The sequence below is a fragment of the Gobius niger genome (assembly GCF_951799975.1).
Source record: "Gobius niger genome assembly, chromosome: 2".
NCBI lineage: Eukaryota > Metazoa > Chordata > Actinopteri > Gobiiformes > Gobiidae > Gobius > Gobius niger.
Genome location: NC_136853.1, coordinates 7,648,228 through 7,675,586, shown reverse-complemented (window position 1 = coordinate 7,675,586; position 27,359 = coordinate 7,648,228). Strand labels below are relative to the sequence as shown.

General features: G+C 39.7%; 2 protein-coding genes across 2 annotated transcripts; one reads left to right on the top strand and one right to left on the bottom strand.

Annotated features, from left to right (window-relative positions):
- Positions 1-110: 110 nt before the first annotated feature.
- osgep (O-sialoglycoprotein endopeptidase) lies at positions 111-8,928 on the top strand. Its single transcript, XM_079582653.1, has 12 exons — positions 111-209; positions 687-820; positions 1,093-1,212; positions 2,895-3,070; positions 4,144-4,239; positions 5,490-5,539; positions 5,614-5,692; positions 5,769-5,834; positions 6,074-6,164; positions 6,345-6,420; positions 7,211-7,309; positions 8,674-8,928. Exons 2-12 carry the CDS (start codon positions 706-708, stop codon positions 8,711-8,713), a joined length of 1,008 nt encoding a protein of 335 aa, XP_079438779.1. The 5' UTR covers positions 111-209; positions 687-705; the 3' UTR covers positions 8,714-8,928.
- A 2,970-nt stretch (positions 8,929-11,898) lies between these two features.
- On the bottom strand, positions 11,899-24,757 carry LOC306982990 (uncharacterized protein). Its single transcript, XM_079582639.1, has 5 exons — positions 24,636-24,757; positions 17,335-17,808; positions 15,713-16,012; positions 12,588-12,620; positions 11,899-12,066 (listed from the first exon to the last, which is right to left on the bottom strand). Exons 1-5 carry the CDS (start codon positions 24,649-24,651, stop codon positions 12,017-12,019), a joined length of 873 nt encoding a protein of 290 aa, XP_079438765.1. The 5' UTR covers positions 24,652-24,757; the 3' UTR covers positions 11,899-12,016.
- Positions 24,758-27,359: the final 2,602 nt, after the last annotated feature.

Genomic DNA, 27,359 nt, shown 5'->3' with positions numbered 1-27,359 from the left:
TTATGGCCTATATATATGTAAATGTTGAAATATTTTTTGCTAAAATTGATTTTTTTAGAAGCTGGAGGTAATTTCCCGTCAGGCAAAATCCGGCGCTGCCTTGTTTTGGGTCCTAAATTAGGACCGCTGTAGCATGTTGTTAGCAAAGAGCTAGCAGAAGCTTCGAAAATAATACATTTGTAAAGGAAACCGGTCACTTCTCATTAAATGTGAGCAAATATATTGAAGCATTATGTGTTATTTAGCTTCATAATGAAGTGTGGTGAAAAATATTCTGTTAATACCGCGTAGAACAAGAATTATTGCTGTAAATGTAGAGCAATACAGGCCACTGTCTACTGTCAATAATGCATTGATTTATTAGTATGTCCTGAAATGTAGGTATTTCAGTAGATCTATTGTGATGTAAAAGTTTGCTTTGGTACATTATGTTTCAAATAAAAATGTATTATGTATTGAATATGACAACATTTCGACTGTACTGTTCCTTGTATGAGAAATTAACACTTATTTGTTAGTATTCTGGGGTATTTTGTGTGTTTTTTTAATCCAAGTAAGTAATCACAAATGATGAACTGGGGGGAAATAGCTTGCTTTGTCTCTTTACAGCTAAATGTAGAGGTTGACTTTAGGCTGAATGCCCTACATTGGTCTAGTATTTACCTTCACTACCTCTGTCTTTACAGTCATTTACCATTTGTTGCCATGACGATAGTGATAGGTTTTGAGGGCAGTGCCAATAAGATTGGAGTGGGCATAATCCGAGATGGAGAAGTGCTTTCTAACCCGAGGAGGACCTACATCACTCCTCCTGGACAAGGCAAGGACACTATTTTAGCTAATTATTTAATATCCCTTTGCTCTCAAAATATTCCAGTAAAATAATAAGTCTTTTATTAATTTCTAATTGATCTAACTCATGTATTTGTATTGTTATTGTGGGTTCTGCATTGTTTCATCACTTTTTTATGTCTGTTGAAGCTACCAAGTGATTAAGTACTGTATTTCCCACATAATTTCATTTTCTTACTAATTGGGGTGTTGAAGGTATGGCATAGTTTGTTCATAACAGTGACGGTATTTTATTTCCAGGTTTTTTGCCGAGCGACACGGCCAGACACCACAGAGCCGTCATTCTCACAGTTTTAAAGGAGGCTTTGAATCAAGCCGGAGTCAAGCCTGAAGACATCGACTGTGTAGCTTATACAAAAGGTATGACTTGGGGACATAAACATTTTTGACAGACAGAACAAAGCATTATGAGTAAGTAATGGCTCGTTTCCACCAGTCCTATCCTACTGTACTCCACTTTGTTTGATCCTACTCTACTTGGCCTGGTTGTGTTTCCATTACTCTGTAGAATCTGATACTGTATCCATGGTTTCCAGGGTGTGTCCATGGATATGGCTTTTTGCTGTATCCATGAAAACAGTTCCTGCTTGTACTAACCAGGGCCAAGCAGGTACTAAAAAAAGTACCAGTTAACTGTAAAATGGACTGGTGGAAACATTTCAAATGCAGGTAGAGTAGAGTAGGTGGAAAATGTATTATTTGGCATTGTAGAATTGGCTCCATCTCCTCCTTCCTCTTCCATCTTCTGGGAAGAGCGTAGCAGACAAATATAAACCGTCTTATTCTCCTATGAACAAACATTAGCCAGAACAATAGTAGGGATAGAAGATTTGTGTGGCTTAGCTGTGAGTCTTGCCCGGATACATCCTCCTTTGCCCCTTTTTTGTTTCCTGTAGCGCCTCTTGTGACGCCTCCACACTGTGCTGCAGGTGTGGGGGCTCTTGGCGCCTCTTAAGTGTTTCAGAGGAAGACATGTGTAGGTCTCAAATGTCTTTAGCTCATAAGCTGCTGTTTGTTTACTTAAGATAAGATAATCCTTTATTGATCTCACAATGGAGAAATTCACTCGTTAAATCAGCTTTGCGAACAACACTCAATAAAACACAGGACATGTGCATCAATAAAATAGTAAGTAGGAGTATTTTATATACAATGAAAGTAAAGGGTGTCATATATCCAAAAATGCAAATGATAAAAAATAAAGAATATAGAATAAGGATAGAGCAGACTATATTAACAAAATGTCAGCAGTGCAAATTCTTCCAGTCTTAGTACAGGAAAAGTGATACAGAGCTAGAAATGACGCTTGTCCAGGGGTTATTGCACAACATTTTTTGCATAGTAGTTATTGTTGCTTTTAAAAAAGTTGGTTCCTTCATTGCTAGTACGGACTCTTTTCAGTAAAAAAAAATCCCAGAACCTCCACCAAAACACAGCAAAGATGTACCAAAGTATCAAGTAAAACAATGAGGAGAGCAATAAGAGCGGGAATAACTTAACGTTTTTACACACTGACACACACCTTAACCTTCATTGTCTATTTCTGTTGCATGAATTTATTCATTATTCCTAATATCTATCGGTCATAGGCTGACCTGACGGCCTCTCAACAGCTGTGTGGATTATTGACTTGCACTAACCAGATACTAATGACACTTGGTCAAATTTTGGACGCTCGAGAGTCAAAGTAACACTGAGTAAAATTGTAAAAAAAAAAAAAAGACTTTTGATCTATGAATTTAATTACTCCTTTTTGTCCAGTATGGCGTCCCCGGGGGTTTGTGACATTATTCAAACAATTGTGCTTTTATTGTGTGGCCTCTTGTTAATTAACACGCCCTGTCGCATCTTAAATTAATCTAGAAAAATAATAATATGCAAACAAAAGTTTAACATAGTCGGAAATCAAAACAGAAGTGTATGGTGTAGAGTCGGATATTTGGCCTTACTTGTTCTTTTATATATATTTTTTATATGTATATATTAGAACACCAGTTTAATGTTTATGTGAAATTATATCATGATGTGTTGTTATGCGGCAGGTCCTGGGATGGGGGCTCCGTTGGTGATCACGGCGCTCGTTGCTCGCACCGTGGCGCAGCTTTGGGGCAAACCGCTGCTGGGCGTCAACCACTGCATCGGACACATCGAGATGGGACGCCTCATCACCAAAGCCCACAACCCCAGCGTGCTCTACGTCAGTGGGGGAAACACTCAGGTTTGTTATTATGCGTCAGTGTGTGTGTTTATGTATTTTCTTTTAATATATTTCTATTTTTATCTATTTGACACATTTCTTATGCTGCATTTCATGCTACCCACATGTCGAGATGTTAAATGGGAATCACTTTGTTGACTTGTTAAAATGTGTTATGAATAAAGGTGTGGAAGATGCTGGTTTGAAACATATCATTTAATTCAGAAAATAGTTCCTGTTTTAACCCCTTAACCGAGCACATTTTCTCCAGTTTTACCCAAATCTAAAAGGTTCTTAACTGGAGAGCTTACAGCCACTGTAGGCCAGTGTAATACCTCATTTGAAATCCAAGACCTGAAAAACGTTTATTTTTTTTCATGTTTTCATTGGTTTTTTGTCACTTTTTTGACACATTTTTATCACATTTTTGTCACATTTTTTATCAAATATTCATGTTTTTTGGCCACTTTTTTTGCTACATTTGTATAATTTTTTTGTCAATTTTTTATAGTTTTTTTTGTCACATTTTTATTGTTTTTTTGTCATATTTTTATCACATTTTTATCACTTTTTGTCACATTTTTAAAATCAAATTTTAATTGTTTTTTTTGTCATTTTTTGCTGCATATTTGTCACATTTTTATCACATTTGTATTGTTTTTTGGCACATTTTTATCACATTTTCGTTGCTTTTTATATGGCATTATTGTCACGTTTTTGTCAGGTTCTGAATGATTTTTTTCTGTAATGTAACTGTGATCAAACCACAAAAGTGCGACCAAAACATGTCAATAAAAGCAACAAAAACATGATGAAAATACGTCCTTTTAGGTTGTAAAAGGACGAAAACGTTACAATCATAACGAGGAAGAAGCTTTGATGAGTTTTGTCACTCTTAGCTTTCAAATGAGGTGTTACATTGGCCTACAGTCTGTAAGCTCCAGTCGATAAACCTTTAGATTTGGGTTAAGTGGTGATCGAGAGGCAGGTGACACAGACTTGCAGCCACGTGTTTCATCAGTCATCCCCAGGGCAGCTATGGCTCAGAAATACGTAGTTCACCCTGTCTGTGTTTTGTGTATTTTGTTTGGCAGGTGATTGCGTACTCAGAGCGGCGCTACCGGATATTTGGAGAGACCATCGATATCGCCGTCGGGAACTGTCTGGACAGGTTCGCCAGAGTCATCAAGGTCAGTTTGTGTTGAGGAATATTTGTTCCACTGAGGCACTCCACTACAATTGACCTTAGTGAAGCACTGCCTGTTTTTCCCCCTTTGATTGATTGATTGATTGATTGATTGATTATTTTGTTTCGAGCTACACAAAACAGACACAAAAGCGAGAAAAACAATAATAATAGTTACAAAAAAACAGCATTCTAGCTCGAAAAGGAGTGGGAAGAAGACAAGCTTGTTAACTCCCACCCCCTATTCACTTTGTTGTTGGTTACATATTTACAACAAATGCAACAATGCATTACATGAAGTCAACAATCACAGTATGTTACACTTTATAACAAGTGTATAATTTTTTTTTCCTTATGCCTTTTTTATTACCATGTTAGTATTACTGTTAATCATCATCATCATCATCACAACCCATGTAGCATTACTTTGTGTCAATGTGCATGAATGATACATAACACACTCTGCATTTATTCATGAAAGGTATTGTATTGACTGATTGGTGCTCGTGATTAGCCTGGCTAACACCAGACTAAAATCACAAGTGATATTTAGTCTGGGGACACCAATTCATTTTGTCGTAGGAGAGGTGTGGTTTATGATCGTCCATACTCGTTTATTGGGCGATACGAAAAAAGAAAAAAAAGTCTATCATGCGTCTGCACGTAGCCATGGCCAATCGTATCATCGTATGAGATGACGTATGACGTACCCGCTGTAAACTTTTGAGCTAAATTATTTAGAACAAGGTCTAAAGCTTGATCGAAAAATACCATCGTGTCTGCTGCTGTCACGTTGGATCCGTAAATAAACTTTTTTTTTATTATCCGTAAATAAACTGCAAGCTTCCGTATATGGAATAGCGCGTCATCGTCTTGCCGTCCCTCCTCGCTCTGTGATTGGTTCCCAAATCCACCGGAAAATTTGGGCCATGGTCCCCAGGCTGTTGTGCAGTTCGAAATAATTCGAGCGCACACAGCAGCACGGCGTTAGCCAGGTTAGCTCGTGATAACAATATTAATCTTAATGATGTGCACTTAAAAGGAATCAAGGTTCTGTTTTCTTTCTTTTTTGTTTTCTCTTATGTTTTTTTTTTGTTTTCTGTGTCTGGACCTGCTTTCAAAAACACAAAATGATTACATCCTAGACATAAATGAGTGCGTTCTAGGCGTTAAAAGCCAGTTTGAAGACTGAAAGGGACTGATCTGTGAGAACCCGCTGACTGAGGGGCAGCATTAACACTTCGCCTATTGCAGATTTCCAATGACCCCAGTCCAGGCTACAACATTGAGCAAATGGCCAAGAAGTAAGTACTGACTTTTACAATAATATTCCCCCCTGATGTCAGCAGAAGAATAATCTTTTGTCTTGCGTCTGCAGAGGGACAAAGTACGTGGAGCTGCCGTACACGGTGAAGGGAATGGACGTGTCTTTCTCTGGCATTTTATCTTATATCGAAGTAAGAAGGGTCTCCATTCACAAAAATATGTGCCTTTTTTTCCTGCCATAACAGCATTTACTGCGTCCTTTTGTAGGACGCGGCCAATAAGATGCTGAGCTCTGGTGAATGCACAGCGGAGGATTTGTGCTTCTCCTTACAGGTCCGTTATTTTCCCCCGAGAACATTCTAAATCATCACTAAATCATTGCAGAGGGTTTGCACATTGCTTCATTTCATACTTAACTCTGGGTAGTCAGTCAGCCAAGTCACTTTTGCCCTCATCATTTTCATTTTATACATGTGCTTGTTTTGTATTTGGTTCTGTTTTGGATGCTGGATTTTCCTTGTAGAGAAGATCATGAGTAATGGCACCATGTAGTGACCGCTGTGTCCCTGTAGGAGACGCTGTTCTCGATGCTGGTGGAGATCACAGAGAGGGCCATGGCTCACTGCGGGTCACAGGAGGTGCTCATCGTCGGCGGAGTCGGCTGTAAGGATCACTCTTTTTATTATTATATCTAAAAAACAGATAGACTCACTATAGAGGCTGATGGTACAGAGCCAAACTGAAAACGACCTGCATGTGGCTCGATGACTCTTTATAAATGAATACAGTTTCTCTTGTACATGTAAATACAGCGTGTGCTTTAATCCTGGCTCTCTGGTTCAGGTAACCTCCGTCTGCAGGAGATGATGGGGGTGATGTGTAAAGAGAGAGGAGCCAAACTCTTCGCCACTGACGAGCGGTAAAACACTCACACTCTTCCTCCTCTGGAACACCGTTCGAGAGGCTTTATAGTTGGAGAGTTTTCCGTATTCTATGCCCTGCTCAGTGGACCTGGCTGTGGTGATTCTCCTCTGGTCTCCGCTCTCCTCATCCTTTGATCGTCACTTTGAGGTTGTTAATTAACAGCAGCGTCTGCACATACGTTCATCAACAATCTGCTATTTAATACGGCTGTGCTCAACAAGTCGTATCACCAACATATCGTTACAGAGTTTGTGACAATGTGCGTATTGTATCGAGGCATCACGATACACAAATATGTTTGTCTATAACCATAGACTTTACTCAGAACGTATCACGACTTGCTCTCACTGCTCCAGTGAAAGGCTTGAATCACACGTTCTTTATCGCTTACATTTCAGAATTCATATCTTGTATTACGTACTTGTACTTGTGACGTAAACTGGTGGGACAGTGCCGTTATCAACAGTGTTATTGGAGCCCACAGTGAGGAATTCAGTTTTAAACTAAGATGGAGAAAATTGTGGGAGACGCTCAGTGTGTTCCATGTTTTATAGCAGCAGCAGCAGCAGCAGCACTTCAAAGTAAAAAAAAAGTCAGAAGCTAATGTTTATTAATAATAATGTGTGTGTATCGTAGTGTGACGACAGTTTGCTCCTTATTTCTGCTTTATCTTTCCGACTTATTTGTTGCCACATTTCTCCAGCCGTTGGTCTTTTGTCAGCGGCGTCTGGAACACTGTGCTCCGGTCTGGGCTGCAGATAACTCTTTTGTTCCTTTAACTCCAGGTTCTGCATCGACAATGGGGCCATGATTGCGCAGGCCGGCTGGGAGATGTTTCGTTCAGGGCAGGTCACGGAGCTCCAGGACTCGTGGATTACTCAGAGGTGAGGCTACATTGCACTCGCACCAAGTGAACCCGACAGAAGCAAGAAGGAAGAAAACACCAGTTATTTTCAACTGTTCAGTCTGTTTTAATAACGAGCCGCTGGATCTTTGCCAAAACCTACTTTATGCTTAGTCTTAAAGGAATAGGCCACCGTTTTTACATACCGAGATATGCTCTTACCTCACTTTAGCCGAGTTAATATATCCCCGTCTGGTCTTTGTCCGTGCGCTCTGCCAGGCAAACGGAGCACATACGCAGCCTCTCCCACATGTCATATAGCTCCAAAAAAGCTCACGATAGAAGCTACCAAGCTCTTCCACGTGTTCCCTATTTAAATAAAGTTACGTGAAGTGTTTTCATGTGAAGTATATTTACACAGAAATGTAGCGTGTCGATTTTATAAGCAAATAAAAAGGGGGACTATATTGTGAGGCGTAATGATATGAGGAGCAAAACGTCCGTGCAGTAACTCCTAAAGACTTCCCCCGCTCACTTCCGTCAATAACCTTTAGGAGTTACTGCGCGGACGTTTTGCTCCTCGTACTATTACGCCTCACAATATAGTCCCCCTTTTTATCTGCTTATAAAATCAACATGTTACATTTCTATGTAAATATACTTCGCATGAAAACACTTCACGTAACTTTATTTAAATAGGGAACACGTGGAAGAGCTTGGTAGCTTCTATCGTGAGCTTTTTTGGAGCTATATGACATGTGGGAGAGGCTGCGTATGTGCTCCGTTTGCGTGACAGAGCGCACGGACAAAGACCAGACGGGGATATATTAACTCGGCTAAAGTGAGGTAAGAACATATCTCAGTATGTAAAAACGGTGGCCTATTCCTTTAATAGTGATCTTTATGAAAAAATGACTTTCATATTTGAATTTGAATCAAGGACAAGGGCTATGGCAATATATTGATTTTATAATATCAAAATACTAAAAAAACACATGTATTGTTGGAAAGCTTTCAACAACCGTTAGGTTAAACTTTATTATCCCAAAGGGAAAATTGTCTTGCAGTGGTTCCTATATGGGTATATGGGTCCTATCCCAAGGTATGGGTATGTTTGAATAACACAGTGAATTCACTTGGCTTGGGAACAAAATATATTCTAAATATGAAGCATATAATTGATAGTCATGTTAAAATCTATCGCAGCTGATAATGAGCAATATATCGATTATCGCTGCATCGGCGATAAGATGATCGTTATCGTGTGGCCTGTATCGAATCATGAGGTCGCAGCTTATAATGAAAAAGATTAAACACGAGTCCCAAAACTCCACCATTTGGCACCATTTGATTATTAAAACCCTTGTCTTGGATATAATTCATCTTTTGTGCGTTTTGTTCCAGGTACAGAACAGATGAAGTGGAGGTGACGTGGAGAGACTGAGGTCACATGGTGCCGGGTCTTTACTGCTTTGGTGAAACTGTTATCAATGACTTATTTATAGTTTTGTAAGAGACATTTTCCTACAGAGAGAAAACTAATTCAGATGCTCTACTGTACTGTTGAGATAAAAAAAAAACACTTTGTACAAATGAGTCCTGTCTTTAGTCTGTGAAATGTCTACAAAGTAAAAGGGAATTCAGGTATGGAGACTTCATGATCGGACTCGCTGCTCGACTCGGGCATTGATCTGATCTTCGTGAGGCTCGAATTAACCGCCTCTATCCTCGTATCACGCGGCTTATGCTGGCAACTGTTGTAAGTTGTCATTTCAGTTGAAGATTCGCAAAAAAAATATTGCCTCTTTTTATCCAAATACAACACTTGGATCCGCTACTACGATGTACTGACGTTTTACCACAAGAGGTCACTGTGGAGGCGTTTCTGAACCAACAGAATTAGAAATTTGTGAGCGAGATACAGACGGCGTGGCCTAGCCGAGGGGGCTTAGTGACATTTTTTCACTCTTTTTAGCCGTTTGACTATAAACATCTCACAATAAAATCGAGCCAAATCCTTGTGGATGTTTTTTCACAGCAAATTGTTCAGCACAAGCAAAAAACGGCACTCGTTAGCATCGCTTCACCAACGTTAGCAAACTTCCTGGTTAGCATTGTCAATTTAAGTATTTATGGGCTGTTGAACTACTTTGCTCCTCTCTATGTCTCTGTATCTTTGTTTAGTATAAAAATAATGTTCATAATTTAGCATTTGTCAAAGTAAAGTTATTTTTCCCCCTCTAGCTGACCATATATGGGCATTTGCACAGACGCTGTATCTATGTTGCTAAGCTTACCTGTATGTGTCATATGGACTTTTTCTACTAAATGAAGATACACAGACATGGAGAGGAGCAAAGTGGTTCAACAGCCCATAAATAACAGAGAATGCTAACACGATGCTTCACAACTGCCGTTTGTTTTTTTTTGTTTTTTTGTTTCTACTGAACAATCTGCTGTGAATAAACATCCAAATGGTCCTAATTTAGACTTGACTATATTTCGCCAGCGATGCCGTCTGTATCTATAGGCAAGCCATAATCAATCAATTTGTTTTTATTGTGTTTGTGTGTTTGGTATTGCTGTGAGGAACATTGAGTGGTCTTGTGCACAAAATGTGCCATATAAATAAACTTGCCTGAAGGCGCAATACTGACCACTGAGGTCAAATACACAAAGATTAACTTTTTTCCCCCCAAAAAAGTTGCATAATGCACCTTTAAATCACTAACTTTAAAGGGATATTTCAGGATTTTGACATAGGGCCTCATTTCCTAGTTATCCAGAGTGTTGCTGATTTCTGGAGATATTTTTTTTGTAATTCATGCAGTTCTTATATTTGAAGAGTTTCGTGGTGCCAGGCTAATGCAAGGCTAGTGCATGTCTATGGTATCAGCTAGCCTGCATCAAAAACAGTTTGACCCGCTCCACAGTGCACCTGAAGCAAATCACTTATAACACCAGACTAACCATATAGATACAGACGGCATCTCAGGAATCGCCCATATATGGTCATGTTTGAAAAAAGGTGAGGGGAAAATCATTTTGCAAAAAAAATTTAAACTTTCTCTAATTATTCAACAACTACTTTAACAAATGCTGAATTATGAATATAGTTTTCTACTAAATAAAGATACAAAGACATGGAGAGGAGCAAAGTGGTTCAACAGCCCATAAACACATAAATAACAGAGAATGCTAACATGATGCTACATGTTATCGGCATCGTGCTAACGCTAGCTAGCGCTCACTATGACTGCCATTTTTTTCACTTCTACTGAACAATCTGCTGTGAATAAACATCCATAATGGACCCGGTTTAGACTTGACTTTATTTGTATGTGATAAATAAGTTTATATTTTGCCATAACATGGTTAAAAAGAGCTAAAAACTGTGTTTCCTAAAAGATTCTATTTTCCCCCTTGACGAGGCCACGCCCCCTTCTATGACGAGATGCCGTCTGTATCTATAAATGTTTGTCGATAGAATTTTTGGAATACAACTGACCTTGCATCACATGAATGATCGCATTTTGAGGGACTATTTTCTAGCAGATCACTCCGCCGCTGCGTAGCTTATACAACCACGAAGCTGATGCTGCTCAAATATAAGGTATTTTAAATGCAAAATGGTTAAAATTATTCTATCAACAAAGACATTTATATGGTTAGTCTGGTGTTATAAGTGATTTGCCTCAGGTGCACTGTGGAGCGGGTCAGACTGTTTTTAATGCAGGCTAGCTGATACCATAGACATGCACTAGCCTAGCACTAGCCTAGCACCATGAAACTCTTCAAATATAAGAACTGCATAAATTACACACAAAAAAAATCTCCCGAAATCAGAAACACTCTGGATAAATAGGAAATGAGGCCCTATATCAAAAATCCTGAAATATCCCTTTAATGTCCAGACTTTTCAGCCTGAGGTAATCTGTTAATACATTAAACAATGTTAAAGCCAAGCTAAATGTTTTGTAATGTTTTTAAATAAAACATAAAAAGCCGTGTCAAGTTTATTCCTTTTATTAAGCAATACTGTTCACTTACATTCCTTCTCCAGTGTAAATTTTTATTATTCAATAAATTCTTTTTCCAAAAAAAAAAAAAAAAAAAGACAATCAACACATACTGAACATGGTAAAATCCCTTGGAGGATGATTCATGAGCGACACTCACTCCAAATGAAGGGCAAAACAAGCAGAAAAACAGCATTAAAGTCGGGAGACTGGGCGATTTGTACTGTGCTTTTGTGCCGACGCCCTTCTGTAAACCTTTTTAGACATTCTTCCGAATCCAAATAAAAAGTGGGGACAAAAGTGCTTGATTGACCACTCGCTTTTACAGAGAAAAAGATTTGTTAAAACTACAGCTTTGAAATATAATGCAAAGATTTTCACTTACAGCTCTTACCGAGGCCATTTAAAAAAGAAAAAACATCTTTCTGAACTCATACATGCTTTAAAAATCGATGAAAACGAACAGATGGGTGTGATTAAGGCAGGATTTTTTCTTTTTTTTTTCGTAAGGCGTTAAAAAAGTCCATTGTCCAAAAAAAAGTGTCTGTGGCTTTGAGGAGAAATTGTCCTGAGTGCAGAAAGTGGAAGGAACTTTGAAATCTGTCCGTAGATTTTGTTTATCATTATTATTATTTCAGTTGCTTTCTTCTTTTTTTTTTGTTCTTTTTGTGGGTTTTTTTATGTGCGTCCGGGCGTGTGGCGGGATAGACTTTGGGCTGGTCTCACTGTTAAGCGGGGTTGTCCTGTAGGGCGTTGTACCATACTACCATTTTGGGATCTGAAACGAGAAACAAAAGAAAAACATAAACGTTATTATGGTTGTTCTGTTCAGGGGCGACACATCCAGGACCACAGGCGTAAAATACGGGGGGGGGCAGGAGGGTTGTAACCCCCCTAACTAAAGCGCTTTATACTGAAAATGTGACCATATCCCCTTTTTTACAGTTCTCTAAACCTTATCCAAGACCCTGTGGAATAACTCAAATTCTTGCTTCAGTACATCCATGGAAAACATAAATCACAGCCATGACATTTTCTACCACAAAACAAAACACTTATCTCTTTGGCATTTGCTCCAAAAATATTTGATCTAAATCCAACTGCTCTTCGAACAACCAAAAACAACACTATAAATTATAAGACGCGTCAGCCCCATGTTGTAAAACCTGTCAGTCCCGGCCCTCGTCTGGCAGTTTACAACTCATTATCGCTCATAATCTGCTCGTCATTATCTGTAATGCAGCTCTCAAAGCAACACAAGAAAAAGAAAATACAGGTATAATAATTGGACCAACTCACCTTTTTTCTCTCTGCTGCATGTAGCGTTCCACTCTGCAAAGACAAATGTAGAGACAGAAGGTTAGCGACGCATTTCTCATTTTTACACTCTTCTGGTGAGGGAAAATTAACTGATGAAAAAGCAGCGTCTAACTTTATCTGAATAACTGGATTTTTGTTCAGGGGTGTTTGGTTGTGACGCTTTTGTCTCACTACTAGAGCTCGGTGAGACCGGGCTTTTGCAACGCCGAAGTTGTGGAATGAGTTGCCGTTATTTATAAGATATATATGGTATGGTATATAATCCTGGTATATAATCCTGTAAAAACAATTACCTGGCCACTCCAGCAAAGGCAGGTTTTATTCTATTACTTTAGGCGATCCAGTCAGTTGCATTTCGTACAAGGAGCTCTGTTATCAGGAGGGAGGGGTGAACTCCTTTGCAACGACTGGTTTTCGCTAGCGTTTGGTCGTGATGTATGTAATGCGCCCGAGTGAGTGAAGCAGCTATCAGAGCTCCGTCAGAGCTCCGTCAGAGCTCCGTCAGAGCTCCGTCAGAGCTCCCTCAGAGCTCCCTCAGAGCTCCCTCAGAGCTCCCTCAGAGCTCCATCAGAGCTCCATCAGAACTCCATCAGAACTCCATCAGAACTCCATCAGAACTCCATCAGAACTCCATCAGAACTCCATCAGAACTCCATCAGAACTCCATCAGAACTCCATCAGAACTCTATCAGAACTCTTAGGGATCATTCCTTGCACATTCCAAGGCTTCAGCTTTAATTTCTGGATATTTGGGAGCCGAGCCAGAATGGATTGAAGAGTTTCCTTTACTTTCGTATCCGCCGCCATTGCCAAACTACAACCAGCAAATTGGTTGAAATTCAACCAATATAACGCGGCCAATGAGATCAGACCCAGACGAACATGTAGGGACATTATAAGTGACCGGAGTTTACGGACGGCTACGGCCAGGCTAGGTTAACTCAGCGATTGAATTCTCCAGGTTCTGTGCTTCACAGTGACTTGCAGCATGTCCACTTTGACAGAGTAGCTAACCAGTTTACATCGCCATGTTTCTCTGTTCCGAGTGCCGTTCGCTAACGTACTTTCTACTGAACAATTTGCTGTGAAAAAAAACATCCAAATAGATCTGATTTTTTGGCACGTGATAAATACATTTAGGTTTTCTACCCCCGCCCCATAGGACGCATTGCCGCCTGTCCCGGATTGTGATGAAAGTTTATCGGGAGTAAAAAGAAAAGGGCACACTGCCCTACCTACTGCTGTGTCGACACGTCAGGTTTAGGGATGTCACGGTTACCGGTGTAGCGGTAAACCCCGGTAAAAATGTTGACAATAATAACTACCGTCTTGTTTTTGACAAAATATTTTACCGCGGTGGATTACGGCGCCCGCGGTTTAGGCAAAATGAGCCTTATGAGCCGCCGTCTCATCTGCTGAAGCTGCCGCAGGCGCCTCTGTAGCTACAACCAAAACAAAACTTTCTCGAAGCTGGAAAACATGTCCGACACGACAGCGCAGGATCTATCAGCCTCAGAGACCGAGCCTGAAGTCTGGACATGTTTTGGGTATTTTAAGAAAGCCGAAGAACAGTTGATAGAAGAGTTTGTGGAGCGTGCAGGAAAAAGTGTCTCCAGATGCAGCAATACTTCGAACCTCTGACTCACCTGCGTGACCGTCTCCCACAGCTCTATAGCAGTAAGCTAACGTTGGCGTTTTAGCTGAAATGCTGATGTGGGACTTAGGGTTGAGGGAGAATGTAACAAGTCGCCCCGTGTCGCGGATACTAATGGCACAATGCGTTACGGGGCTCCCGGTGGCAGATTGCAATAGATTCACTCTCGCCGCAGTATTAAGAATTTAAGAATTTCCCCAATCTGCAAAGCGAAAGCTCACTGGAAGGACAACAACAGTTTTCCTGATATAGACGGTTTATCTTCGTTTCTGACGCTATAAATAGTCCATGTAATACCCTTGAAACGATCAACAACATCGTTATAGTTCCTTTACTTTGATGTGAAAAGGCTTTGTCTGTATTTTTTTATGTAACAAGCACTGTTAAACTTTTTTGAAACTATTTCAGTTTGTGTAGGACTATCAACGCTTTCTGAACATATGAACACACATTTTTTTTAAATACCGCGATAATACCGAAAACCGAAAACCGTGATAATTTTGGTCACAATAACTGTGAGGTAACATTTTCATACCGTGACAGCCCTAGTCAGGTTCACAATAGGTTTAAAACAAGTGCTTGCATTTTTCTCTTGATGAAGTGTCTGTTCCCCTGAGGACCTTCTTGACATTCAGTCAGGAGCCTGGAGCGAACATACCAGACTGTCTCACCATCCGAGTATGTGAATATGTGAATATGTGAATATGTGAATATGTGAATGTGCGGCTCCACCAAACCCTCGTGGCATAAAAGCAAACGCGCTGATTGTGAAAGTCACACTGTCACAACTGAGGATTTGTGGAAAACATCAGATTTGTGTTTTAATAAATCAAGGGCACAGTTTAACCTCTTAACCCTCGCTTTAACCAAGAGCATTTTCTCACGTTCGGCTTTACCCAAATGTAAAAGATTCTCGACTGGAGTTTACAGCCTATAGGCCAGTGTAATGCCTCATTTGAAAGCTAAGACGTACAAACTCATCTAAGCTTCTACCTTGTTATGTATCACAATTACACTAAACAAAACAAAAACGGCCCCAAAAAAAGTGAAAAGGAAAAAAAAAACGTGACAAAAATGTGAGGAAAAAAAACGTGACAGAAATTTTTTTTTACAAAAATGTGAGAAAATAAAACGTGAAAAAAACGTGACAAATGTGGGAAAAAAACATGGCAATAAATATGAAAAAAAGTGATGAAGCCGTGATTAAAAATGCAACAGAAACGCAGGAAGAAGCTTAGATGAGTTTTGTTGGTCTTAGCTTTCAAATGAGACATTACCCTGGCCTATGGGCTGTGACTTGGCTCTTTTCAATGGAAAAAACAATCCCAATATTGTAAAATCCCCAAATGAGACGGAAGAAGCTTTTAGATTTGGGTAAAGCTGAAATGGAGAATTTGTGCTCGGTTAAGGAGGTTAAACATGTCCGGGAGTATTTATTATCATTACTCACCTCTACTGTGGTAGTGCAAAGCCTCCACTAGATGGCGGCAGCTGAGGAGCAGTTTGCCGTTGTTCTCCTCGTCCTCCTCTGGGGGGCGTATGTTGGGGGCGAGGGGCGTGGGGGTGGCGGCTGGACTGGGCACGTGGTCGGGCCCCTCCTCTGTCTGCGTGTCTGAAGCCTCGTCTGCATTGGGGACCGGGGCAGACGGGTCGGGGCTCTCGGAGACGGGACGCGCTTCACTGATGAAGCTCAGCCCCCACTGGTTCTGCAGGAGGACTCCGATCGCGGGGCGGTCCTCCTCGAGACCACCTGTGGAGAGGGGGGGGGGGGTGAAAAACATATTCTTACATATACTTTATTAACTGTGAGATTGCCAAACTGTTCTTAGGCAAACATGAGCGGCGCCGTATCGTTCCGCTGGTGAACTTTTGGACCCTGAAAAGAATCACTGTTGTTTTTGGCTGCACTCGTGGTTTTAGTCTTTTGGACGCTTTTTAGTCCCATTGTATAAGTGATAAAAAGCTATCACACAAGGGCTCCTATGGTCAAATATAACTTGACCTGTTAATATTTTTTTGATTGAAATAGCTTTTGATTTCAGTAAATATGACCTCCTAATGCTACAAATTCAACAAATGACCATTTTCAGTTAATTACAAGCTCTAAAATGTATTGAAACGATGAGTTGCTTAATAATTTGGAACAGTGGATTGAGGTTTTTACTATATTTATTTTTGAAAAAAATACTGTTATCACTGGGAGATTTTTTCAACCACATTTAAATGATCCTCTACCAGTTTAAGACTTGAAAATTATGCTGACTCTCATTTGAGTTGACAATTTAGAAAATCTTAGAAAAATGTCCTTTGCATAATAATTTGGAACGCGGTGTATATCATGTAAAAACGCTGGCCTGTTCCTTTAACGACTTGTTTAAGCTTCTCATGATGTGGCGTCCACACCAGGACAATTGCTCGCCAGAGTCTGACTTTACAGCGAAGTCTAGTCGCAGAGACCCTCAATAGGTGATATTATGTGAGAGATAAATGCTGTGTGTGCCTTTAGATTTTCACGATTTTGTAAATGGTTTCAACTTAAACAGTGCTTTGCCATCGACCAGGCACTCACAACACTGCAAGGAACCATTCACGCCCTCCTGGCAATACTTTTTTTTCCAGGACCACAGGAAGAATAGCAACAGCCCTGCTGTGCTAATGTGGATCTCATCAATAAACATAAAACCTAAAATTAGGCATTTTAACCTGCAATAATCCAAAAATTGTCTGCAAAACGGGCACTTAGCCAAACGGTCGTATCTTTACAGGCCGCGTCAGTATAATAGCTCTGACCTTTATAAGTAAGAAGAGCTAAAACAATATGCCCTCCTGTCATTGTTTTACTTTCTATGATCTCAAATGGAGGTAGACCTAGATTCAAGTTAGTTTCAGATAATGAAAAATACAAAAGCCTTTAATGCGTTTGTCCAATCGGTGAAAGGTCATGGTTTTGCAGTATTTTGCCTGATGTCATTTACATTTCATAAAAACAAGCTGCCAACTGCTAATACCATCTTATTATTATATTATCATTGGGGCTAGTTCTGGTGGTAAAATGGCGGCGTTCGTGCTCACCCGTGGCGGCTCCGGCTTTCACTTTGGAGGCGTAGCTGACGGCGGGCTGCAGTTTGGCGGGGCTGTCCTGAACGGGAAAGGCGGGCGGAGGCTTCAGCAGTGAAAGACTGTCCTCCACCCAGCGCTCCTTCTGGGACGCCTTCCTCTCCTTGGCCCCCCTCTGGCTCTCCCGCCGCGAGCTCCGGCCTTTGTGGGCCTTGCGTTCCTTGTCCTTGCGGGCCGCGGGAGCCGGGGGTTGCGTCGCGGCCGGGGCGTGGGTTTGGTTTTCGGGGGATATTTGACGCGCTTGTTGCTGCTGTTGGCTGTTACTTTCGGGCATGCACCCCCCTCCGCCGCCGCCCCCGCCGCAGTTGCCCGACCCGGGAGAGAGGCGGCGGTTACGGATCTGAGGCTCGGTGTTGGCGGCAGAGACGAGCACCGCGGGGTCACACAGAGGGTCCGATTCGCAGACGGTGTTGGCGGCTTCCCAGGAACCTGCGACAGACGAGGAAGTTAAAATACAGACCGTAAATAACAAGAGAGAAAGGAAAACGTTAAGAAAAAGCTTTACCTCAAGAAACCAATCACTTAACTCATTTATTAGATATAGTTACACATAATATTTGGGCATTTTCAGTATCAGCTATAGTAGAGCTGAGCGAAAAGGCTATAATATCCCTTTAATATAGAAGTTGTAGTTACACATAAGACCTGAGGTGGCAGTAGTGAGCAGAAAACGACTAACTTGCATCTAGCACCTTTAAACGGTTAATCCATCGCTAAAATAGTTGTCTGCTATTTAAATAATCGATTAGTTGTCGATTAATCGTTTAGTTGTTTCAGCCCTAAACCTCAGATCAAGTAAAAAATACAGATTTTCCCCAGTTTCATTTATGAATCTTCGTGTTCTCATTCAAAACTGTGCTTTTACTGTTCGAGAATGTAAAAATGACAATTACTCTGACCCAACACGATTATTGAAATGGACAAATGTTGAGATTGCGATTTTGATTACATTTTGATTCATTGCCCGGCCCTCGGTTTTAGACACTTCCCGTTTGTTGCACTGGAAAGAGCTCAGTCACAGCTTTAAAATGAGACTCCCACAACTTCCTCGGCCTCAGAGGGCGGACAAACACGTTTATTTGAAGTATTTTGCCGATTATTTTCACGATTTGGTTGTGAATGGTGTATGACTTTTTTCATTTTTATTTATCACATAACGCTAAAGTGGCATCGCTTGAGGACATGTTGATGGAATAAACTTAAAGGACGCTTTTGGCGCCAATTCTGCTTCTGATTGGATGAGACACAGGCGGATATTTATGAAAGTTTCAATGTACAAAACACTACAGACCCCAACTTTGAAAAACAGGTTTTCATAAAAAAATACACAATTTACAAAACTAAAATTGGACTAAAGCTAAATTAAGTTTTTCATGAGACTACAATTGTGACTAATGTCCAGATGTTTTAGTCGACTAAAATAAGACTAAATAAAAATGAAAGGGAGAGACTAAAATCATCCAAACTTGTATTGACCGTCTGAAAGATCCTCAGATCATGTAAACTCTGCCAAAGGAGCAGCTCTGAGCTTTGTTCATGTGGGAGAAACTCTGAAGCAGAGGATTAAAGATGACTAGAATGAATATTATAAATGCTAAATTTAGTCGACTAAATTTACTTGCAATTTTAGTCGACTAAAACTTATGGAAGCCCGTTTCCGCCATGTTAAAAAATAAAAGCCCAACAGGAAGTCGAAATTACGAGATTTAAAGTCATAATTTTGTGTTTAAAACACAAAATTTGTGTTTAAATCTCAAAATTACGACTTTTAAACTCATACGAGTTTAAATTTAGAAATTCCGAGTTTAAATCTCAAAATTCCGAGTTTTAAAAGTCATAATTTCGAGATTTAAACTCGGAAATACGAGTTTTTAAGATCCGTGATCATAGACGTCAGCCCTATTTTACTTTGAAATTCCGGATGCTGTTGCCGTTCTCTTTCCTGTCTGATGCGTCTGAACTGTGGAGCTTGATCTGGCCGGCAGAGCCGTATCTTGGAATCGTATCATGCCTGAAAAACAACTGCGAGTTTGGGCCAAATTCGTGCCTCTTTGCCTCTGCCATGTCCTATGGACCCCTCCATGGTCTCCCCGCTTGATAAAAGGGTGATGCCGGTGGACAATGGCTAGTTTGCCCGGTTAGCATGTGCAATCCACCTCATTGTTGATTAAAAAAAAGTCTGCAATTAACCACCAATGCTTCAAACCTGACCCAGTGTGTGATAATCTTCAAGGCTGCATTATGTGGTTACGGCTTTATTGACGTGTTTAGCGTATAATACTTAATTCCACAAGATCCATTACTGGATGCTAGAAGCTAGTTAGCTCTGGGTACTAAGCAATCGGCTACGGCCAATTGTACATGAAGTGTGAGTAATAAACTGCCAAATCAACCTGCCCGGCTCAGTGTTGTGTGATCGTTGTTAAAGTGATGCTTTATGTAGACGGTGGGTTTATTGACTTTATTCAGGCATATTTCCCATGATCATGATCATCCGAAGTTCATGATGCTACGATCGTAGCATTAGCTTTGGGAATGCCCCAGCATCATCAAGGCCTTTTATTTTTTAACATGGCGGAAACGGGCTTCCATAAAAACTAGACTAAAATTGAAGATGATTTTTTGACTGAAATCCAATTAAAAAAATTTCAAAAGACTACAACTAAATTAAAATATGTTGTCAAAATTAACACTGTATTTGAGTCTGTTCTCTAGAAAACAATTCGATTCTAAAATAACTTGACTATTTCAATAATTTATCATTTTTCCAAGTTCCCTCTGAAATACTTCAAATGAATGTCGCCATTTTTCACACATTTTGTCACATATTATAAATTTGCAGATCTTCCACACAGTATTGTTCCGTTTTCTTGTTTAAATGACAAATATTCTAGTACAAGTATCGGAAAAAGTCCAGGTATCGTATCAAAAACCAAATATCATTAATTTAAAGTAAAAAATGTACGGGTATTATTACAAATCTGTCTTATGGTTCTGCTTGTTTTCAGACAATGGAGGCAAACATTCTCTCCTCTGGGAAAGGGAAAACTATCCCAATGCAATGACCTCTGTCCAATATATGATAATCGTTTCTTTGCTCTACATTCTCCACAGATTTCTATGTGGTTGTTGTTGTCGTCTCAACTTAGCTAAGACATGAACCGGGAAAAGTCCCTTGGGAAATCACATACTTTAAACTCTCATCATGAGAAACCTGCTCCGAGTCCTGCCCCAAACAATCTGCCACATTCCACCTTCCCTCATTAACAAAGTGTTTATTATTAAGTCACGAAAGCTCCTGACAGAGAAACTTGGCACAACATGAAAACCTGGGAGCTTTGGTGCTTCAGTCAAAACACCTTTTGGGGAATTTGAGTAAAAAGGTTCATTTTAAAAACAAATGGCTTTTAATTTGTAATTGATCATTCTTGAATCCAGATTAGATTCCCACGTCGCCCCGAGTGAACATTTCAAGCTTGTCCCGGAGCGTTTCCCTTTGGGAGGGGCTGAAATATGAACTGGCAAAGTAACACGAGAATCAAAAATAATTCAGAACATGTTTTGCAGAGGTCGAGTTTAGGTTTATAGAAGACCAAGCGGAGAAATGAGACATCAGAGATACAATGAAGATTATTAGATTTTAATCATGCGCTTCTGGACTAAAAACCTTTTTCACGTAGAATTTACACACCAGTAACATTGAGCTGAGCATTAAAGTTTAAACGGTGCACAAGAACAAACTTTAAAGTGATAGTCTGGGGGTTGGGGCATCCAAACAGAGTCACGCTCAGGACAAAACACAAAAATATCAATCAATCCCATGCAGAGGTTACGTTAAATGAAAATTCTCCGTCATTTACAGACTATTTTAAGCTTTGATGGAAAATGTTCATGGTCGTCCATGAAAGTCCAGAAGCAGCACAGCTCCCTCTCTGAGCGCAGGTGCTACGTGAACGCCGCGTAGTTTCAGTGTCGCACGGCAACTAAACTGCCTTTTACTGCTGCAATGTTTCACTTTGGAGCCGAGAGCGCCTTGACTTTGAAAATCCGTGAACGACAGAGGAGAGAGAGAAGAAGTGGTGGTACGTGATGATGGTAAGATGCACATGTTCTGCTGAAGATTGCCCCGTTCACAGTCAACGCTTCGCTCACTGGATTTCTTAAACACTAAAGTTTAAACTGAGAAAATGCTAATAATAAGCTCCAATATGCATTTGTATTGGTGAAATATGAGCCTTGACATTGACGAGCAGATGATGCTCTGAATAACAAATTAAGTAAGGGATGATGCACGACGAGGTGTCCATTATCAGAAATAACTGGACGACGTGGAGACGAGAACCGTCCGACACGAAGTGGAAACGCTTTTACCTGATCCCCCGAACTGAAACTGTTCATTGGGGCCAGTTTGCTCATTTTTTTAAGTCCTGGGCAGGAGTTATTTCACTTTTTAAGCTGTTTTACCTGAAGCTAGTTCTAGTTCAGTTGTGTATCGTTACCATGGAAACAGCTGCCAGTGATACAGAACATGATTTAACTGTTATTTAACGGTTTCCGGGCTAGGTGTACAATATCACCCTCCAGCCATCGAGCATTCACCCAGACCATAGTATAATTAACTAAAATCACAAGTGATATTTAGTCTGGGGTCACCAATTCATTTTCTCGTAGGAGAGGTGTGGTTTACGATCGTCCAGAGCCGTTTATTGGGCGCTACGAATGTCTATCATGCGTCTGCACGAGGCCACAGCCAATCGTATCATGAGATGACGTATGACGTACCCGCTGTAAACTTTCGAGCTAAACTATTTAGAACACGGCCTAAAGCTTCTTCGAAAAACAGCGCCGCGTCTGCTGCTGTCATGCTGGATTCATAAATATTTTTTTTCTTTTTTATCCGTAAATAAACTACAAGCTTCCGTATATCGAATAGCTCGTCATCGTCTTGCCGTCCCTCCTCGTTCTGTGATTGGTTCCCAAATCCATGCGAACATTTCGGCCATGGTCCCCAGGCTGCTGTGCAGTTCCAAATGATTCGAGCGCTCACAGCAGCCTGGCGTTAGCCAGGTTAATTGTCTTCATGTGCACAGCTAAAAAGGGACAGACTACAACTGTCGTAATGAATAAGACCTTTTATTGTCATTTAATACTTCCATATAATACATTTCGAATTTTACTTTGAGGCTTTAAGTCACTAAATCAGGCTAAACAGATGCAGCGATACCAACAGACTTTGTTAAAAGTGGCTGCAGTGAGTGAAAAAGTGAATGTTCTTCTTTTATCCAGAGTGAGATCAATAAAGTCTTTTATCTTTTCTTGCCAATTAGATAATCATATCAATTATTAATAAACTATAATGAAGAAAACATTAAACATGGATCATTGGACTAAATATCCTCGGCTACATGACATGGACACCATTAGGTCAATATAACCAACTCACAACATAAAGTGAACTGATTATTGCAAATATGTTATCAGTTTTTCCATAAACTAAAATACATAAAAACCACACTCAGCCGCTCACTGGCCAATATGGTAAAAAAAAAAAAAAAAAAAAGAAGTGCCCAAGGCACTTCCAGGTCAGCGCTGCCCCTGCGGACAAAACAAAAGCATCTCCTGAGCGCCTGAACAGATGTCACGTTTGCACTGGAAGCTCTTTCTAACCTACTCTGGACACCTGTTCTTTTTTCTTATCTAACTATAATGTCAGAGAAAAGCGCGTTAGGCTACGAGGGCGGGACTTTATTCAACCTTCCAAGAGGCCACTCGCCGGAAGTTGGAATTTCTCTGAGGTTTAAGCGACTTTCACCAAAATAGTGTTTTTCTGTGACTGTCTCTGATGGATGTTTGATTAACCTTCACCAGAATCAAAGTGGATTAACTTTTATAACCAACGCGAGTCCCATAATGTGATGGAGCGACCAGAACAGTGCGTGTTAGCTTGTGTGTGTTAGCCATTTATGAAGCTGTGTTGCAGATGTCAACTCCTTATAACTGCTCTGTGAGGTAACTTCACTTTTTGCTGTTTATTTATATTTGTACTACTGCAAAAGTGGTATGAGCGGAGAGAGGGGGCAGAGTTACCTGAATCGAAGCGTTATCTTTGAGTTTGAAAAGTACCTCCAGATAATACTTTTATTTTTCACAAAAATAGTGCTCCATAGTGATAGAGGTACAATATATCATATAAATGCCTATACTTTACTTTGGAATGGCTAAAATAGCAGGATACAGATCTGTTATAACATTAGATGTATTTACCAGGAGTGACTCAACAGCTAACAGTTGTTTTTTTTCCCCCTCCACTTTTTATACCGGTATTAGCTTATGTTTTACAGCACTATGGAAAATGTTTGCTAGCAGCCACAAACAGGGCGGATCTCCATGGTAACAGTGGATTTTTTCCGAACTCTATATTTAAACATTCGATAGGCAAAAGATCAAATGAGACTTTCCATATTTTCAAGAGAGCAAACAGGCAAAAAACCTGAAAATTTTACTAAAAGATTAAAAATAATTAAATATAAATTTTGCATACAGGGTCTCCCTTTTGTAAGCCATCAAGTCCCAAGGGCGACAGATTAATCTTACACACAAACAAGAATAGAATTTCAATATATTTAAGAAAAAAAATAATGTAGATGCTTGAAAAAACGTAAGAACAACAAACTGGAAGAACAAACATGATTTTCACGTGATCAAGAGCGAGCCGAGCGCTTCACTGTCACGGGAGTAAAAATGAAGAGTCATAAAAACGCTTTGAATTCAACAACAAAAAGATAACACGTTTCTTCTCGATTGACCAATCTGGCCCTTCAATATCTGTACGTGTTGTGAAACGCGCTTTTATAAATGGCAGCGGGAACAAATTGTTTTTTGTGGAAGCTGAGGTTAAGTAGCTGCCACGAGCACGCCACCAGAGCTATGACAACGCCGGTTAGCAATCGTGCCCAAACAACGGTTCACGCGATCAAACTCGACATTTTTAAACAAAATACAACATTATACGAGTTTAAGATGAACCATTACACAAACTTATGGGCTGTCGTTCAACACACGGCCTCCAATGAACCCGAGTCGAGCCCGAACAGCGTTAGCCGAGCTCAATATAAAGTTTCGTAAGAGTCCATTCAAAGCGGGAGCCTCGATACTTGTGGCTAAAGCGGTGCTAACGTGGTCACACACACGGACAAAGAGCTCTCCGGAGGCGGACATTCGCGCTCAACGGGGTCACAAAGTTGTTGGGGACTCACCTGTTTTGATGTGCATGTCTTTTCCGCGGTTTGCGAGGCTGATTTTGAACCGTTTGTAACTTTTGTTTACAGCGGAGTGGACACTGCGGCTCCAGGAAGCGACACACGACTGAGGGCGGAGCCGGGGGTGCAGCAGATAAAGCGCTCCGGCGGGAAACAGGAAGAGGACAACAATAATATTCATAATTATAATAATCATCAAAATCATTATAATTATAATCGTAAAAATCATTATAATCATAATAATCGTCATAATATTCGTCATCATAATTGTAATCATCATAATAACAGCAATAATAATCATAATCATAACAATGACTATTATTATTATTCAATCCAATCCACTTTATTTGTATACAGTGTTATTTTTGACATTTTTTAGTCTAGTTTTAGTCAAAAAATAGCTTCAATTTTAGTCTAGTTTTAGTCGACTAATATTGCAAGTACATTTAGTCGACTAAATTTAAGACGAATTTAGTCGACTTTGCATTGATAATATTCATTATAATCATATTTAATCTTGTTCCTCTGCTTCATGGAGCTGCTCCACATGAACAAAGCTCAGAGCTGATCCTTTGGCAGAGGATTTACATGATCTGAGGCTCTTTCAGACGGTCAATAGAAGTTTGGATGATTTTAGTCTCTCCCTTTCATTTTTATTTAGTCTTATTTTAGTCGACTAAATTATCTGGACATTTTAGTCATAGTTTTAGTCTCATGAAAAACTTTTAATTTAGTTTTAGTCCAATTTTAGTCGTCAAAAATAACACTCTGACTAAAATTAAGACTAAATGTTTTAGTCGATGAAATTAACACTGTTTGTATAGCACATTTAACCAACAAAAATGTTTCCAAAGTGCTGCACATGAGATCCTACAAACAAATACAATACTTATTAGCTCTACCACAAAAAAAAAACAGATTAAAAATAAAACAAAAAGAATATACTAAAACCTGCATAAAACAATAAATAGTTCGTAAAATACATTAATAAAAATAAAGTGGATAAAACAATAAAATAATTAAAAACAATGAATAAAACAATAAAACAAACAACATAAAATAAATAAAAGACACAGGGACCATAGAACTCACGATGTGTTAAAAGCCTGAGAATAAAAATGGGTCTTAAGACTATATTTAAAACACTCCATTGTGGGGGCCGTTCGAATGTGAAGGGGCAGAGCGTTCCACAGCTTAGGGCCGACAACGGAGAACGCTCTGTCCCCTCTGGTTTTCCGCTTTGTCTTAGGAACCACAAGCTTATTAGCAGTTTTATAATATAATCCTATGAAGTTGAAATGATGATCAAAAGAACTCATAGACTGAGGAATGTTTTTTTTCAGTCGATAAATATCATAAGAAATGTTCCCCGGGAAATGTTCCACTAAAAATGGTTCCCACATTTGGGTTCCGAGCCACCAGTTGAAAACCACCTATACAAACATATATAAACCTATATAACCACTGATGTAAACCTAAAATGGGGGGTCTGGAAGGGAATTTCTAAAGTGAATTGACAATAAGTATTGTTTAGAGTACTTTAATCAGTGTTTACAGTGCTTAGACCTTCAGAATCTCGTTATATTTGTGTTTTTATGGACAGTATACGCTCGAGGGCCTCGCATTACCTGCTCTACTACCACTACACATCAAGTGCATCATAATAAAATACCAGTGATGTATGTAGGTTGTGTTCACGTGACATCACAACATTGTAAAGAGCACAGTTTAAAATTGAGGTGGAGCAACTGAAAATGCCAATGGTAACTGGCAAATTGCAGATTTTTTTGTCTTAGTTTTTGGTTAATATGTCATTCACTACTGGAAGAATCCACATGGAACAGGAATGTTCAAAGTTCATTGTCTCCTCTCTCAGCACATGTCCAATTAATGTCCAATTATTTTCTCTGAAAGTGCTGACAATATTCAAAAACATGAGTGTGATGTTGTCCAATAGGAAGGACTTTCAGACATAAGAATAATGTGGCGGGTTTGTGAATCCAAATACAGTCAAGTGCTGATGAGGAAAATCAATTTTTCATTTTTGTTTTGGATATTTCTTACAAAAACTGTATTGTATTGGACCCTGCTCCACCTGACATTATGACATCACATTCTAAATTGTGAACACCTATTACCCTTTACATTTGTATGTGTTTAAGAAAATATATTACCTTTACTTTCTTATCTATATGTTTGAAGAAAACCTCAAGTTCCTTTAAGTTGAATTGCTGACTCTTGTGCTGAGTGTGGACTTTGGGAAATGCCATGTTATGCTTCTGTAGCCATTCTCCTTGAGTACGTTTGTATTAGGGCTGAAACGACTAATCGATTAATCGACAACTAATCGATTATTGAAATAGTCGACAACTATTTTAGTAATCGATTAATCGTTTTCTGGTTCACCCAGACTCAAATAGAGAAAAAATGTCATGTAAGTGTAGTATTTTTGATGAAAACCTACTTTGTTTTTCATAGTAAGGGTCTGTAGTATTTTGTTCATTGTAAATTTCATAAATATCTGTCTGTGTCTCGTCCAATCAGAAGCAGAATTAGTGCCAAGAGCCTCCAACAAACATTTACTTTAAGTTTCCTCCATCAACATGTCCTCAAGCGGCGCCACTTTAGCTTTATGTGATTTTTTTTTTTTTAATCCAATTTTCCTACACCATTCACAGCCAAGCGATTAATCGTAAAAATATTCGATAGATTAATCGATGA